This window comes from Caretta caretta, chromosome 17 (assembly GCF_965140235.1).
Source record: "Caretta caretta isolate rCarCar2 chromosome 17, rCarCar1.hap1, whole genome shotgun sequence".
In the NCBI taxonomy this organism is placed as follows: Eukaryota; Metazoa; Chordata; order Testudines; family Cheloniidae; genus Caretta; species Caretta caretta.
In genome coordinates, this window is record NC_134222.1 from 3,809,015 (window position 1) to 3,826,036 (window position 17,022).

The 17,022-nt window shown below is 45.1% G+C and overlaps 2 protein-coding genes and 1 long non-coding RNA gene across 4 annotated transcripts; 1 reads left to right on the plus strand and 2 right to left on the minus strand.

The window, feature by feature from the left end:
* Position 1: 1 nt before the first annotated feature.
* On the minus strand, positions 2–3,973 carry EMC6 (ER membrane protein complex subunit 6). 2 transcript variants are annotated; one of them, XM_048823529.2, is made up of 3 exons: positions 3,881–3,973; positions 3,016–3,087; positions 2–951 (listed from the first exon to the last, which is right to left on the minus strand). In XM_048823529.2, the coding sequence occupies exon 3, from the start codon at positions 908–910 to the stop codon at positions 578–580; it is 333 nt and encodes a 110-aa protein (XP_048679486.1). In that variant the 5' UTR covers positions 911–951; positions 3,016–3,087; positions 3,881–3,973; the 3' UTR covers positions 2–577. The 2 variants fall into 2 exon arrangements, with proteins under 2 accessions (XP_048679486.1, XP_048679487.1); XM_048823530.2 differs by lacking the exon at positions 3,881–3,973 and adding an exon at positions 3,279–3,301.
* Positions 3,974–4,015: 42 nt separating this feature from the next.
* TAX1BP3 (Tax1 binding protein 3) lies at positions 4,016–16,535 on the plus strand. Its single transcript, XM_048823528.2, has 4 exons — positions 4,016–4,152; positions 8,741–8,860; positions 9,197–9,274; positions 14,663–16,535. Exons 1-4 carry the CDS (start codon positions 4,114–4,116, stop codon positions 14,798–14,800), a joined length of 375 nt encoding a protein of 124 aa, XP_048679485.1. The 5' UTR covers positions 4,016–4,113; the 3' UTR covers positions 14,801–16,535.
* On the minus strand, positions 6,017–11,945 carry LOC125623737 (uncharacterized). Its single transcript, XR_012665381.1, has 3 exons — positions 11,614–11,945; positions 11,095–11,188; positions 6,017–6,182 (listed from the first exon to the last, which is right to left on the minus strand). It is a non-coding gene; the product is annotated as an uncharacterized LOC125623737 (long non-coding RNA).
* Positions 16,536–17,022: the final 487 nt, after the last annotated feature.

Here is a 17,022-nt window from a genome sequence, read left to right on the forward strand (position 1 = left end):
ATGTTTTAGTAGCTTTAATTTCCTGTTTATAAAGTGACTGCAGCCAGGATTACTTACACGAATGATCCAGACAAATAAGATACTTCTGTCCAGAGCTTCATGTACATTTAATTACATATTACTGTGAAATTAACTTTGTGTCAGTGCTGCCTTTCAGATTTCATTGCATTAAGCTTCTGGTTAAAAATACTTTACCAGTGCTTGTACGCTGGTGCAAACGGTGACAGTAGGAACACACAGTAAAATATAGCTGCTATTTCTGATCTTACAGATGCAGAATGTAAAAGGAATAAAGCCAGCTGAGAATAGTGGACAAATGGCGATTTTTAGCGATTCACAGGATACTTATAGAAGCGTGGGAACCAATTTAAGGGACTTTTCTGTAAGACGTTTTACATTCAATTTACTTAGACAAATACTACAGAATTTTGTTCTCAGACATAAGTTACTGACCGCCTTAACAATACAAGCAGTGAACAACAATTTAAAAAGCTGGTATAGTTGTTTAGATGAGTTTTTGGCAACAGTCCTCCCATTTCATTAAAACCCATTGCAGCTAAAGTGGTTACTACTCTTTTTAGTAGACATGCACCATGCCATAGAGGAAAGTCCAGAAGAGGACATACGTGAAGAGGCCTCCGATAAGCCCCCCAGTGAAAAGTGGCCTTCGGGATTTAAAGTACTTATTCCACCGCCGTCCAGCTTTTAATACCAAAAGCACTGAGAGAAGGACAGAAGCCAAGAAGTAGAAGATGAAGCCATGTAAACCAGTCAGGCCAAGAATTCCTGCTGTTGCTCCTGACAAGGCAGAAACGGATGTCCTGCAATAATCCAGAATGGCTGCATTCCCTCGGACTGCTCCTTCGCTGATGAACTGAGGCCCTTCTCGCTTAGCCACCATGGTAGCCATTGCTCTGGTTTGGAGTCAAGGATTTCTCTCTCCCAACGAGACTACGTCAAAGGAGAGAAAAGAAACTATTATACTAAGTCAATTTCATTTTATTTGGGAAGATGGGACAGAACAATTTTCCCTCCTGTGCATAACTAACAACAGGAACTGAGAGTGAAAAATGCACTGCTACTTGGAAATTGTCCTCTTTAGCAAAAATCACCATCAATAAATCGATAAACTGAAGAGTACCTATAATCTGTTGCACATTTTGGTAACATCACGCCTGACAGCATATGGAATGCATCAGACATCAGAACATTGTTCATACCCTTTGAAAAAAATTAATTTGAGTAGTGTCTTGGACAAACTGTATTCCCAGTTATCTGCACTAGAAATAAGTGGTGGTCTTTGAATAACTACAAGAAATCAAGGAGCTATTCACATGTCCACTAGCTGTTATAACTGATGGTATTCAAAGAGCTGCTAAAACATTCAAGCAAATCAGGTAGTCTGCACTTGGACTCTATGCAAATATAAAATTAACTTGAGTTAATCAGGTAAGTTTACATCTAAAACGCAAAGCCTTTTAGTCATTAACACCACACACAAACAAAACAGTACCAATCTCATTACATATGTTTACAGCACACAAATTTACTTGTTAGAGTAAGAAAAATTTAGGCCATCTGAAAAAAATAGAATTTTTGTTCCAATCAATGTTCCCTCTAATTTTTTCCACCCATGTGCGCAGAATAAATTGGGGATGTGCATCTCCAGTAGAAACAGAAAACCCATATATATATATTTTTAAGAGTAACTATAGGGATAATTACTCCAGCTAGAACAGGTTAGGCATTTTAGGACTCACTACTCAAATAATTTAAAGTGTAAGAGAAATAAAAATTATGAAATGCATAGACCAGTCAAAACCCTAAAATAACACGTTGAAAGAATAAAATTAGAGACTATATGTGCATTGCAGGAAGTACCAAGTAGTAACACTAATACAATTATGTGTTGGGAGGTGAGTGTGTGTGTGAGAGTGACAGACTGGGTGTGTGCTGGCTGCTGGGGATGATTCTGAGAGATGCCATGCGCTCTCTCTTTAAGACACTCACTGAAAGCTCTCCTGCTCTGTCCTGAGCCCTCGTCTCCCCTTCCCCACTCTGCAGAGATGGGGTATATGGGGGTGGGGGGAAGTGTGAGAGAGCTGGCTGCTGGGGAAATCTCAGTGCACTGTCTCTTTAAGAAAGGCACTCATCATTCACCCCAGCAGTTCCAAGTCCTTCCTGAGCCAGGCTGTGTCCCCTCTGCCCTGCTCTGCAGAGATGGGGTACAGGGTCAACATCCTGACATCAGCAACACCCCCTCCCCCCCCCTGCAAAGCAAGTAGGAGAGGAGCAGCTGCAGGACAAGCACTGTGGGGGGAGAGGCACATGAACACATATTGCCAGGGTGTAGATGTTCAGCTAATCACCTGGGCAGCCACTTGGCCCAAGCATGCAGCTTGCAGGGAACCTAGCTTCCAGTATAAGACTTGCAAGCCCAATTTAGAGATGAGTAACCTCATTATATGGCCTTTTCCTGCAACATATTGTTGTGTACATACACATAGTTCTAACAGCAACTCAACTTTTAAATTCACATCCTCCTTTTCCTTGTTATCCTCCTTGTTGTAGCACACAGAGTTTGGATAAGATTTCCTATTTACACTTAATTTCGATCAGTCTGGTCTGTTCAACAATGCCACCTCTTTAGCTAACTACCTAAATTTTGAAGTTGTAATTAAATCCAAGGAAGTAGTATCTAGACACTACAGGACCCAATTAACCAAATGTAGCTGCACACTGCATTAAAACCACTACTTGGCATTTCTATAGCATTTTTTATAGAATGATTTCAGTGTGCTTTACTAATATTAAAGAACCCCTGCTCCACTTGGCTTAGACCCAAAATAACTAGATACAGGGATCACTCTACTCAACAGTGTAACGCAGCTATCGCTAGGGTGGAACATGCTAGTTGTTCAATAGCAACACTACCTAAGACTTCAGGACTAAAAGCAAAGGGCATTGTGCTTAATTGAAGCTTCTGGGAAATTTGGAGTGCCTCAATGTAATTACCTGAGGTGAAATGCAACCAGAACACAAAAGCGAAAGGGCTTGTCAAGCAGTTTAGACTCCAACCGTAGCTTTCTGTAAAAGAAAGATTTCACAAACTTTAATATTCATAGATATGTTATACAAAATGGCAGTAAAAGCAGATTTAAATCCACATCTCCTCCTTTCCCTGGTCCGAGTTAAAGCAAAACCACCCAGCCCCAAGCTAGCTCCCTTTTCCCCATGCTTAGTGAAGCACAGGTGAGGAATCTGAAGTTTAAACTCACCCCTCATTTAGTGTTCTCTGGGGTCACCGACTCCAGGAGGGACTAAAAGAAAGCACCGCTTTCACCCCCAGCCAAGACACCAAGTGCAGCTGCAATTTAGCCCCGAGCATGGCTGGGGATACAGGATCAGCCTGGGGGATGGAGTCCGCAGTGCCATGGCCGGGCCCGCGGGGACACCACCCTGTGCTGCAGAACCAGGCTGGCCCCAGCTCGCTCCTGCACCTTTATGGGGCAGAATATCGGCCTCGAAACTACTCTGCGCCCCTTCCCGCAGCCCGGCTTCCACACTAGAAACAGCAGGTCCCGAGCGCATCACCAGCGGCCTCCAGGGCGAGCCCCCCCGCTCCCACCCCGCCCCGCCCCGGGGGGGGCCCCACCGGAGCCTCACCCCCACCCCGCCCGGGGGGCCGCCGGAGCCCAGCCCCCGCCCGGGGTCCAGGCCTGGACGGGGGCCGCCCAGAGCAAGGCGCGAAGGACACGCCTGAGGCAGCGCCGCCAGGCTCGGTTTGACCCGAGGGTGAGGGTGAGGCCGGGCCCGGGACGACGTCACTACGGACCCCCAGCGGCCGCCCGGCCCCGCTGAGGTAACAGCCGCGACTCACCCGCGCCTACCGCCGGCGGCCGCCCGCCATCTTGGCTCAAAGGCTGCTGGGAAACGCCGCGCCCCCCCCCAGCCCCGCGCCGCTCTCGATGCGCACGCGCCGTTGCTCTCTCGGCCTGAGGCGGCGCCCGATTGGCTCCTCGGCTGCGGAGCGAGGGGCGGGGCCGGAGGGACCTTTTGTTGGCGAGGCGGCGGGCGCGCCGGCGAGTCGGGCGCGAGCTGCCGGGCGGGGCCATGTCGTACATCCCGGGGCAGCCGGTCACCGCCGTGGTGGTGAGTGGGGCAGGGGCCGCCCCCGGGCGGGGCCGAGCGCTGGGGAGGGGGCGGCCCCGGGCGGGACCGTGTCCCCGTAGCGCCCCGCCCCCCCCCGCCCGGCAGGACCTCGCCCCGAGCAGCCCCCTCAGCTCTGGCGGCGGGTCGCGAGCCGCTCGGGGCGGCGCACGGGGCAGTCCGCGCTTCCAGCCGGCCCGTGCGGAGCGCGGGAGACGCCCCGGGGCAGCGCTGCCCGCCCCGCCCCGCCCCGTGCAAACACTCGGCCGGGCCGGGCCGGGCCGGGCGAACCTGCCCGGCTCCCCGCCGGCTGCGGGGCCGAGCTCCCTACCCCGGGCGGGGCGCGCTGCCGCTCCGGTCACCGGGCGCAAAGGGGCGCGCGCGGGCTGGGTTCCTGCCCCCCACCCCCCGGGGGGAGAAGGGGAAAAGTCTCCTTCGGGCTGCTCGGCTGCCAGCAAAACCCACCACGGCGGCGGCGTTTGACAGCAGCGCAGCGCGTGTGGGAGCGGGCGCTGGGCTCGGGTGGCGCGGGAGCCGGGGTGGAGGCGCTTGCTCTGGCCGCGCCCCGCTTCGGGGGAGTCGGAGGGAGGTTCCGGGAAGCGCTCGGGCCGAGGCTCGCGCGGTGAAAGCGCCGCCTGGCGGTGGAAGGGGCCGAGCGCTGGGAGAGCTGAGTCCCAGTCTGCCGCTGGCCAGCTGGGCGACCTGGGGCCGGGCCCCTCCCGGCTCTGTGCCTCTGTTTCCCCCGTCTCTACAACGAGGCTGGTCGCGACCTCCTTTATAGAGCACTCCATAAGAGCTACCTAGTCTGTACGAAGTGAGCTGTCTCTCACCAAAGCTCATGCTCCAATAAATTGGTTGGTCTCTAAGGTGCCACAAGTCCTCCTTTTCTTTTTGCGGATAGAGACTCACACGGCTGCTACTCTGAAACCTGGGCAGTCGAAACGTGGAGCGAGCTAGTGTACTGGAGGCAACTCGAAGAGACCTCTCCAGTTCACTGGCTATTCTGAAGCATGTAACAACTCTTTCCCCCATCCTTGATGCACCTGCATGTGTGCATGTATACACGTACAGCTAAGTAACAAGGTGGTAAAACGGTATTTGAAAAATGTGCTCTGAAGCAAAAGAACCGTAGCATGTTTGTAGATTTGGGGTAGGGGGAATGGAAAAGTCAAACTAATTCATTTTGGTGGTGTGAAAGGATTGGGTGACTTAGCTTCCCTTATTGTATTTTTTTAATTAAGGATTTTACTACAGATCTACTTTAGGTTATACCATTTTTCTTACCACTTTCATCCAAAGATTGAAGTATCATTGTCCCCTCTGTACATCCAGGAAAACTGAAGCACAGATGTGATCTGACTTGCCCAAGATCATATAGTGAGTCAGTGGTAGAGCAGGGAACAAAAGCTAGCTGTCCTGTCTCCCAGGTCCACTGGATTATGCTGTCTCCGCTATTTGCTTATGGTTACGTTTCTGATGCGCACAAGACTGCAGCGATGCATGTCACTTTGCGGTAGCTGTAGTGGAGGGGATGAAAAAATAACCTTTTTTGCACAAAGTCTCTGACAGTCCGATGAGAACAAAGAACTTAGAGGCTGTGTGAGCTGGTGTGAGTTCTGCTACTAATGCAAGCCAGTGCAGGTTGGATGGGGGCTGATTTGACTCCAGAATCAACCCTTCTCCGTAGAAAATAAGCCCAGTAAAACGTACCATAAGTGTAGAGGTGAAAATTTGCCACATATCGGTGTGGTGCACACCGTGGCATGCACTAGCTGTCCAACCAAGTGACTGTCAAACAAGTCAGATTTCTGACATCTCCCTGCAACGCCAGGCAGCCTAACCGAGCGCAAACTGGGATCATGGTACGTGCTGTGATTTAAGAGGCATAGCATAGTCAACTTGCCACTTATCAGAGGACTTCACCTCAGATGTCAGACCTCTCTAACAGTATTTTTCTTCAAAAACCATTGTGATCTTGATGGAAAGTGTTCACTCTTTAGCTTGGCAGATGGTGCCTTCTGTTAAGGTGCCTTCTGGGATAGAAGATGATGGTGCACAGATTACAATGGGTTACTTTTCCTGTGGGTAAACACCCTGCACACCATGTTGCTCAAGGAGCATAGGTTTTCTTGAACTGGAATCTCAGTATCACCAGTTAACAAAACAAAACCAAGAATGTCCTTGTTCAGCTAAAGTTGTGGTGCCTTAGCGCCACTCCCCCCCCCACGCACGCTTGATAAAAATGCCATGTGACTGCACGCTGTTGCTGTTAGCCTTGTTCTCAACAACTTGCCTCCAAGCCAATTCCAGTGTTGAAGACAACATAAAAAGATACCAAATCTGCTGCCATCCACTTGTTTGGCTGCCAGCCTGGAGTCTGTTCCTTGTCTGTCTCTTATTATGGTATGCTGCAATTTTTAGTTTGTCTGTGGAAGTTGTCAGTATTTCCAATGAGCTCATATGGAGTCTCACTCCAATTAAAATGATTATTTGTTTACTTGGCTGAGTTAGACACCTCCCTCTTCTATTCCAAATGGGCTCACTTGACCCAGGGAAGCATTCTGATGAATGGAAAAAGACAGCCGTGCAAACTTGAGGGAAGAAAAACTTCAAAAATCGTACATGTAGCCTTTAGAGTAGCAGCTGTGTTAGTCTGTATTCGCAAAAAGAAAAGTACTTGTGGCACCTTAGAGACTAATAAATTTATTTGAGCATAAGCTTTAAGAGCTACAGCTGAATACACTGTATGCATCCGATGAAGTGAGCTGTAGCTCACGAAAGCTTATGCTCAAATAAATTTGGTAGTCTCTAAGGTGCCACAAGTACTCCTTTTCTTTTTACATGTAGCCTGTAATTTTGCCCTCAACCCATGCTTTCTTTCCAGAAGTTGCTGTCAGAAGGGAAAGCTAGTTACCATACCCAAAATTACCTAGAGGAGATAGGTTGTTTACATTTTGGAGTATTTCACAAGGAAGAACCTTCCCCTGAGCAGGGAAAAACAGTTTCTAATCTCTCAATGCAAAGTGTCACTCTGGTAGCATGACAAGACTTACTGACTGTTCTGTGTCCTCCACTAGACAGTGCTGCATGGTGCTCTTTAAAAGTTGAGTGGCATCTGCTTTAGCTATTCTAGTCTTGTGAAGTAGATTAAAAAAATTTAATTTTGTACTTCACTAGCTAAAACCCTTGTGAAAATGAGATGCCAAGCAAGCTTTTGAGAATTAAATCCTTGTTTCTGGTTTTATCTGTAATCTGTGGGTTTGCAATGCTATAGTTAAGAGTTCTGTTACTATAGAGGCAGTAAAAAACATAGAACTGTAGTTGGTCATACTTGAGTTCATTAAATTAAAATGTTCTAAGATAGTAATGTGAACTACTTTCCTTGCTGAAACAAAGATTGCAAAGCAACTCACTTTGAATTACTAATCACACTTAAACCAGGCTTCCTGGTGATGTGTATGATAAATCTCATAATTTTGGTGGAAGTAGGTCATGCAGCAAAGGCTGCACAAATCATTTGTTTGGCAGAGCAGTTTGTAGCCTGGGGGGATCTGGGCCTAATTCAAGAGGAAAGACTAAACAACTTCTTTTGCAGAGAGGCCCCGGCTGGACAGGGTTCTGGATGAGATCATGACTCCCCTTCATATCTCTGTCACTAAGAGCGCCTCTGCTGTTACTCATACGATTTAAAATCTCTTGGTGTCTGAACTTTCTCATCAAGACTTTTTTAGTACTCTTAATGCCGGGGCGACTTTACAGCTGGTCTTGTGAACCCTTTGGTAGTTGGACTCTCTTCAGCCGAGTTAGTGGCCTACATTCAGAGTACTTTAAGTTTCTGAACTTGTTGCAGACAACAGAAGTCTCTGCCCCATTATCTATTGTGGGTGAGTGACAATAGTAGGATACATACTCCCATTGGCAGAGCGCAAAGGAGGAACTCGCAGTTTTTCCATGGACAAAACAGAACAAGATGTGTGGGTTTGAGAGACTGCTCGTTATTGACACTTGCATTTTACTGGCTTGAAGGAAGCTGATCTCCAATATAAGTCTACTGCTATTGGAGCCATCCCTCCTTCCATTTCAATTGTGGTAACGGAGATAGAAGCTAAACTCCTTTAGATGCTGAAGTGCCAAGTCCTTTAGGGATATGTTTGGAGATGCTTATTTCTGTTGTGGCTTACTAGCAAGGACAACAGAGTGCTCCTCAGTTACTGCTGAAGGGCAGAAATGGTTCATCTTAATGATAACTTTTAAACAGGATCAATTAAAACAAACAGCTGTTGCCCAAGTTAAGTTTGCTTGTCTCTTTGGGATAGATAGCAAATGCTCCCATCCACCAATGGGTTTTAGATCCAGAGATCCCTGCTCATTGTCTAAGCAAATATAAAAAACATGCTTGTGATATGGCCTTCGTTTGTAAACTATCTTATGTGCTCCCTTTGTCTGGAAGTTACACAGTAGCTCACCAAACAAAATCTGTTGTCCTATGTTCAGAGATAGTTACATGTAATAAAGCTAAACTTAATCTACTCTGGCTGGAGTAGAAGAAGGGATGTGAATCCTGCACTTTTTCCCCTCCCATCTCTTTCAGCAAAGAGTTGAAATCCATAAACTCCGTCAAGGTGAAAATCTGATTCTTGGATTCAGTATTGGAGGTGGAATTGATCAGGACCCTGCTCAGAATCCTTTCTCTGAAGATAAAACTGACAAGGTCAGATTCTCTTTGAACTTAAATAATTAAGACCCCCAGTAAGAGGCTGAGTGCCCTCAACTCACCTTGAATTCAGTGAGTGGCACACACTTTTTGTAAGCCTATGCCTGGTCCTCCCTCAGTCTGATTGGTCCATGTTATACTCCTTTCCCACTTAGTCAATGTAGCCAACTTGCACTGCTGCTGCATTTGGGCTCTTGTGTGACTCATCTGTTTTCTAATATCAGATTTGTTTTTTAATGGAATCCATTTTTAAGGTGCTGCTAAGTAAAGGTTATTGCCTTGTGTGCATTTGTAACCATTCCAACTGGAATAACTAAAACATGACTCTTACAGGGCATCTATGTAACAAGGGTGACAGAAGGAGGCCCAGCAGAAGTTGCCGGACTCCAGGTTGGAGACAAGATAATGCAGGTAAATTCAAAGGTAGGAAGAGGAACATACTGGAATGCCTAGATGCAGAACAATCCCAGCCCAGAAGATCCCTAGGGAGCACTGCTTTCCAGGCTATTTCAGAGGTAGGGTGATGGTGAATCTCATCCACTCGCTCTGTTCTTGACTGTTTCACCTGCTCATTGTTCCACTGTTGTATGTGCTACCCAAGGAAGTTTATAAAAGGTCACTGCCTTCCCATATGGATTGTCTTGGGAATCTGTCTGGAAAAGCTTCCCTATCTCCAGACAAGAGGCTTCTGGCTGTAACTGCCAACATGAATGCCCCCTGCAGAAGAGTGACTTATAGGTAGTTAGCTATAAGTCACAACTGAGCACGTGGTCTTGAATGGTCATGAACCTCAAAGCTCTGAAAGTGGTGCCTGGCAACCATTCTGCAATACCAGAACTCGAGGCAGATCATGAAGAAGCAGACGGACACATGTTCTTTCCCCCAAACATGCCTTTGTGGGGCTGGGCTTTTAATAGTGATCCATCCAAGGTACTAAGGGTAACCCAGCAGGTAGAAGAATGTCATTGCTACCACATTAGGCACATACCTGGTGGTCATCCCCAGAGGGGATGTAGATGCAACCCTCATGGTGAGGGTTTTTTGTATCACATGTCTAAATGTTGTGGAGTATCCAATTTGAAAAATTGATAAAATCCAAAAAGGGCCTTTACTTGTAGAATCATAGTCTACTTTTAACAAAATTGGCAGAAAGCTTCTAAATACAACTGATAATGCAAGTGTGTACTCCAAATAGTCCTGTATGGAAAGTTTTTGGGAAATATTTAAATCCCTTTGTGTATAGTTGATGCAATCTGCTCTGGCTGGAGTAGGAGGAGGAATGTGAATCCTGCCCAAAAAAACCACCCCCCACCCCCATACTTTTTTGCCTTCAGTTAAAGCAGAAGTCTATAGTCACATGACAGTATGAGCTTGTTTGTACCATGTAATACCTCACAATACAGTGTAGAATGGACTCATTTGAGAAGAGTTTTTGTCTGCTATGTTTATGAAGTTATGTAGATAAGACCCCTACCCCTTAATTATAAAGCATATATAATTTGATACCTGCTCAGCTGGAGACATTAAGCTAAACAAGCACATACAACTATAATTATCGTCTTACTGTCACTGAGTACAATGACAATACATGTATACTATTTATATAACCGTAAGGACTCAGTAGCCAGGCTATAGAATGTCTTGTATGACTATCTTGTGAATAACAAACTAGCACTCTAATGTAACCCCTGTATACAACTGTGAGCTACTGGATATCTAATGCAATGCTCCTTTGGGCCGTATTAACTCAAAAAATAATCACAGAAATTTGCAGACTGTTGAAACATTTCCACTGCCCCTCGGAATCTGTCTCTGATGTGCTCAGTCGCTGCACTTGTTACTGTCACAGCTGCATGCATCAAGCACACCAAATCTTCCCTGCAGCATTTGCATCTCCTTGTTGCACAGGTACTCCCACCTACACTGCACAAAGGTGAGGCTGGCTGCTGGAGCAGGCAGCTGGACCATTGTGTTAGGAACTACCTATCACCCATCCGGTGCTGACAGGGGATACTTGAGGATACTGAACTGCAGCATGATTCTGTATGTCTGACTGATCAGTGGCATGTTTCAGGTGCTGCCTGAAGAGGCTACACTTGGCAGTTTCTCATTTGTTTTGTTCTTGGCAAACAACTCAGCCACATGATCCAGAGATGGTTACTTCTTTCCCAATACAATAGTGAGATCTTTTGACTAAAAAACAGCAGTTGGCTTGGAATGCAGTTACCTACCTTCAAATCTTGCTAGTGATACTGAGCAAGGACTATTGACTCAGCTAATGCTTGGTTCTTCATTACCTCTCTGGTTAGGTCAGGATTGTCCATGCTGTGAATTCAAAGTAAGGGTCCTAATTTATAAAGCCATTAACAGGCAGAGATATAGCTACTTCCTAGACCAGGGTACTCAAATATTTTTTGTCAAGGTCCAGACTCCAGAGAAAATAAGTAAATAAAAAGACTTAAGGTCTATTAAAAAAAGTGTCTGGTGGTCTGGATTTGGCTGGCAGTCTGCCTATGGACTACCCCTGGCCTAGACTATCAGATAATCTTTGATGGGTGACGAGGTGTCAGCATTTCAGCTCTTTGCCCTCAAACTGCTCATGCTCTAGGTAACTGGAGCAGGTTTACACATGCCCTGTCTGTCTCCCTGGTGGGACTCAGTCTGTAGGCCTGCTTAGGGACTGCCTAAGGCCACACATGGCAGTCTGGGAGGAGCTGGCCTCCCTTTATCTCCATGGTCAGGGTACTCACCTGGGATAGGGGCAAGCCTGGGTCAGTTTCCTCCTCCTGCCTTATGAGATGGGATTTGAACAGTGAGCTGCCATTGCTCGAGTGCTCTGAGAGGCAAGGTAGCTTTGCCTCATGACTGTTAATCCAGTGGTTACATAAGAATGGTCATATGAGGCAGATAAAAGGTCCATCTAGCCCAGTCGCCTGTCTTCTGACAGTAGCCAATGACAGGTGCCCTAGAGGGAATGAACAGGTAATCAAGTGATCCATCCTGTTGCCCATTCCCAGCTTTTGGCAAACAAAGGTAGGGATACCATCTCTGCCCATCCTGGCTAATAACCATTGATGGACCTATCCTCTGTGCACTTATCTAGTTCTTTTTTGAACCCTGTTATAGTCTTGGCCTTCACAATATCCTCTGGCAAAGAGTTCCACAGGTTAACTATGTTGTGTGAAGAAATACTTCCTTTTTGTTTTTAAACCTGTTGCCTATTAATTTCATTTAGTGACCCCTAGTTCTTGTTTGAGAAGGAGTAAATAACACTTTACCTTCTTCACACCAATCATGGTTTTATAGACTCTTTTCCAAGCTCAAAAGGCCCAGTCTTAATCTCTCCTCATATGTTCCATACCCCTAATAATTTCTGATGCCCTTTTCTCAATTCCAGTATATTTTTTGAGAAGGGAAGACTATATCTGCATGCAGTATTCTAGATGTTGGTGTACTGTGAATTTATATAAAGGCAATATATTTTCCATCTTATCTATCCCTTAATGATTCCCAACATTGTTCGCTTTTTTGACTGCTACTGCACATTGAGTGGATATTTTCAAAGAATTATCCATAATGACTCCAAGATCTGTCTTGAGTGGTAACAGCTAATTTAGACCCCATTTTATATATAGTTGGGATTGTTTTCCAGTGAGCATTACTTTGCAGTTATCAACATTGAATTTTGGTGTGTGCATCTTTGTGAGAGCTCCTTTTAGTCATGCATGTTGTTGCATGTGTGGTGTCTACAAAAAAAAAGTGAGATCCCTTTATCTATTAGCAGACTGCTTTGGACTTAACTATCTTGAGTAGTTTTGTATCATGTGCAAATTTTGCCACCTCACTCCTTTTGCCACCCCTTTTATGAATGCTGAACAGGACTGGTCCCTGTACTGACCTTAGGAGACACCACTATTTACCTCTCCATTCTGAAAACTGACCATTTATTCCTACCCTTTGTTTCTTGTCTTTTAACCAGTTACTGATCCATGAAAGGACCTTCCCTCTTCTCCAATGACTGCTTACTTTGCTTAAGAGACTTTGGTGAGGGATCTTGTGAAATTTAAGTACACTATACTTGTCCACATGCTTGTTGACCCCCTCAAAGAATGCCTGTAGGTTGGTCAGGCATGATTTCCCTTTACAAAAGCTGTGTTGACTCAGACCCAACAAACAATGTTCATTGATGTCTGATAATTCTGTGTTTTACTATATGTCAACCAGTTTGCCCAGTACTGAAGTTATGCTTGCCATGCTCCTCTCTGGAGCCTTTTTTTAAAATGGGTGTTACATTAGCTCTTCTCCAATAGTTATGTAGTAGACTCTGGGTCAGTTCCCCCTTGTGCCTCATGAGAAGGGATTTGTGCAGGCAACTGCTATCTCCCCAGTGAGTGCCCTAATTGCTGCACTAAGGGACAGTCTGATGTCAGTTGCTTGTATTCTCCTGTTGAAGCTCTTCCACTTTAATTAAATAATAATTGGGTCAGACACCATAAGAATCACTTAACCCACCCACTGGAGTATAAACTCACCCAGGGTGTGGGAAGAGTCTGGTTAAAGTCTCACTTTGTCTCCTGAGAGGGGATTTGAACAGCCATCTCCCTGCCATGCAAGTAACTGCCCTAACAGGTAGGCTATGAGGTATCCTGCCGTGAGGGTTGCTCAGTTAGAGGTTAATTAGGCCAAAGCAAAGATGGGCTGTAAGGCGCCCTTGGTAGTGTAGTGGTTATGCTGCCACACTGTGCTGGTGGAGAGCAGGGCTCAAGTCCTGAGCCAGGAATGAGCCTCATGGAGTTCAAGTCCTTTTTCTTGAAGCTGTTCCACTTTAAATATTAATTGGGCCAAAGCAAGATATAGCAGCAAAGAGCCCTCTGTGGTGCAGGTGTAGGGTAGGTGCCTAGAATGCGGGAGACACTGGTTCCCTTCTCCAGGACAAGGGGATTCAAACCGGGAGCTCTCCCTCACTGAGATGTGCCCTGGAAGGCTGGGAATCCCCCTACAGATCTCTTCTTCAAATCCTGGTTCTGCCTGTTGAACCAGAATCCCCCACCTCCTAGGCAATATCCAACCACTGGACTAGGGAGTGATTCTAACTCCTGGCCTGGCCCAAACACTACTTAAGTAAAGGGTCAACAGCTCCAACAGGCAAGTATGAGGCCACCCCCACCCAGTATAGCCTACACTCCAGTGAGCAGGCAGAGGGTCAATTGAATCAGACTCTCCTACAGCCTGGGGGAAGAACTCAAACCACTGGGTTATACAGCAGTCCTGATGCTAGCTGTGGCGCATTTACTATGTAATTTTTTTTAAAGTGTACCAGCTTCAGCAAGAGCAGAAGAGAAATCCACACCAGACCCTCCCTTAGTTCTGCAATGAGGGAACTCACCTGAGAGCCAGCAGAAATGTCTGAACAGATTTTCCCTTGGGTAATGAAGTGTCCTTGAGATGGTGAAGTGATTGGGTGCTGTTCATTAAGTCTGCTTCCACTCGGTTTTCTCTCTGCCTTCTCCACATTTCAAGTCCTTCAGTGCATGTTCAAACTTTCTCTAAGCTAAGTCTCTTCTCATATACTTCCTCATTCCAGGCGACACCAGGACTCCTGCAGGTATGTTTGTCGTACTAGCAGTTCTTAAATTGTCCGGTACTTCTCCAAAGCAAACCTTTGAACCTTAAAGTTCACCCTATCTTGACTTAACCCACTAGTGCCAAGACACTGACAGACAGGCCCCAGCTTGCTAGTCACCTTCACAAGGCTAGCTCCACTGACAATATTGTTTCCTGATAAACCTTCTCTTGTAGGTGAACGGGTGGGACATGACAATGGTAACTCATGACCAAGCGAGGAAGAGACTGACAAAGAGGAATGAAGAAGTGGTACGGCTCCTGGTGACCAGACACTCCCTGCAGAAGGCTGTTCAGCAGTCCATGATGTCCTAATTATGCAATGGGCTTGGGGGAGGGGGGCAGAGGGAGGGATGGATCTATAGAGTGACACTCCTTTTTTCTAAGGAAGCAAATACTAGACCTGAGTTGTTTGCAAACACTAGTGCTGCCCAACAAGGTAAATATGCACCATTTTTACTCTAAACTGAGAATAGTAAATTCTAGCCATTTCAGAAGCAAGTTTCTCTTTCAGAAAGGCTTCCAGTAGCATATGCTGCATAAAACAGCACCTTACCCTACTGTGTATGCAAAGCTGTAACACTACAGCGGCAGGGGAAGTTAGCAGTTAACATGCAAAACACTAAATACTTCTCTTAGGGAAGAAACTGTGGAAAATGCAGTTAACTTAGTGGGAGATGATTCTCCTATAGTGCAAGAGTTCCCCATTGCTTAGCATTTAAAGCTCTGTTAGCTGCTTCTGCAAAGGAGTGAATGATTAACAGTGGGGAGAGGAGGTAATGTTTTTACTGTAAGTTTTCAAAATCTAATGTTAAGGGTTAGATTGTTCCTTGCTAGTTCAGGCTCAGGTTTTTAAGATGCTACATTTAAGTAAAAGTTTGTAGAAAGTCCAATAAGGACATCTCTACACTACTCTTAGCATCAAGTGCTACCAGAAGTTAAGCAGAATATCTTGCAGTGCTTGAGGGATAGTCTGTCCTGAAGAGTTCACTGCAAGATTTTAGTCTGCTTCACCAAGCAGCTCATCATAAAAGGGACACAAGTTTGAACTAGCAGTTGGTGCAGAAACAGATTATAATGGAAGCTGTGTGGGATTCAGTAACAAATTCCAAGACTTTATAAAGCAATCATAATTTTGTCTTCTATAGAGGTACTTTGCAACTGTAAAGTACTTGGGAAATTAGCTTTAACATGCCATAATTATTGCAACTCTAGGGCTTATGTTTTTTTTAACAAAAATAATAATTGGGAAAGAGATGGAAACTTTTGTCATTGCTGACCATACAGGAGACATTTACAAAGTTCCACTTCCTCATTCCACATTTAGCAGAGAGAATCTTCGAATAGAAGGGGCAGCTGGTCTGTTTTGTAGTGGGAGACTTATTTAAATCTTGTATTAAGTAGAAATGTGCAAACAAGCTTGCAAACATCTATTGTACCAAAATTCCTATCCTTGCACCTGTGGTAGGCAAATATACACTACAGAAATCCTTCACAAAGGCCAAACTATGGAGTTGTAGGAGCTTTTGCAGAAGAGATTCCTACAAATCCTTAAAGGGTTTTATACTCTTCAGTGAAACTCATTTACACTTTAAGGCATTATACAGGCTAGCTTTAATTACAGTTATTCAAAAAAATTGCTTCATTGTCCAGAACTAGTTTTAATGACACTGTATATGACCTCTTTACTTCAGCTGTCTTCAGAGCAGTTAAAAATTTTTTTAACTAGAACACTGAAGAGGTTGTAGACTAACTTATTACTGCAGTGCTATTTAGGTTCTGACTTGAATGAATTTTATAAACTTGATAAATGCATCTCAAAGAATGTTCCACTCTATCTCGACATACCAGCAGATGCCTCTTTTTATACTTTACCTTATTCAGTAATACTAAAAAATCCAAAAGGAATTTTGGACATTTAAATTACAAATCCTGTGGTAGTAAATAGCTTTACAGATAGGCCTTATTTTTGTTTACTGTAGAAAAAAGTACACTGCTATTTGTACTGTGGTCTTGATTTTACACAATAAAATGAATTTAAGAAACTGTCTCTAATAAGAGGACAACTTATGTATTTACACCCTTTTTGTGCAAGCTTCCTACCCCTCCAATTCTTCTGATTTAGAACAGGTTGAGTGCTGCTTGACAACATTTAGACAGCCACATTCTGCTGAAGTAAAGATATGCTAAACAGCTAACAGTAAAGTGACAGTCAGCAAATTCTTCACCCATTTACAACTTGGAGCATCTCTTGGGGAGAAGTACATTCCCTTCTGAAATTTTACCATCCTAAACTTTTCAGTGAAGAACAAGTTAATTTTCCCTCTGGCAGGAGGGTCACAGGATTAAGTAATCAGACCTTGAACACTACTGATTCTAAATCGTGTGTTTAAGAGTCCCTTTTAGTATAAGCTATTCCTTACTCCTAACATAGCATAGTGCCAAGTTGTACAGTTTAAAGTGCAAGAATGTTCAGCCCTGTTTAGAGATTAAATATCTTACATCCTTTGCACGCATACTACAGAGAAAGCAATTCA

Excerpts from the sequence above, each read along its gene's own strand:
- EMC6 (XM_048823529.2), bottom strand. The coding sequence starts at position 910 with ATGGCTACCATGGTGGCTAAGCGAGAAGGGCCTCAGTTCATCAGCGAA.
- TAX1BP3 (XM_048823528.2), top strand. The coding sequence starts at position 4,114 with ATGTCGTACATCCCGGGGCAGCCGGTCACCGCCGTGGTG. Across the intron at positions 4,153-8,740 it reads AGCCGGTCACCGCCGTGGTG|CAAAGAGTTGAAATCCATAA; the intron begins GTGAGTGGGGCA and ends CATCTCTTTCAG. Across the intron at positions 9,275-14,662 it reads TTGGAGACAAGATAATGCAG|GTGAACGGGTGGGACATGAC; the intron begins GTAAATTCAAAG and ends CTTCTCTTGTAG.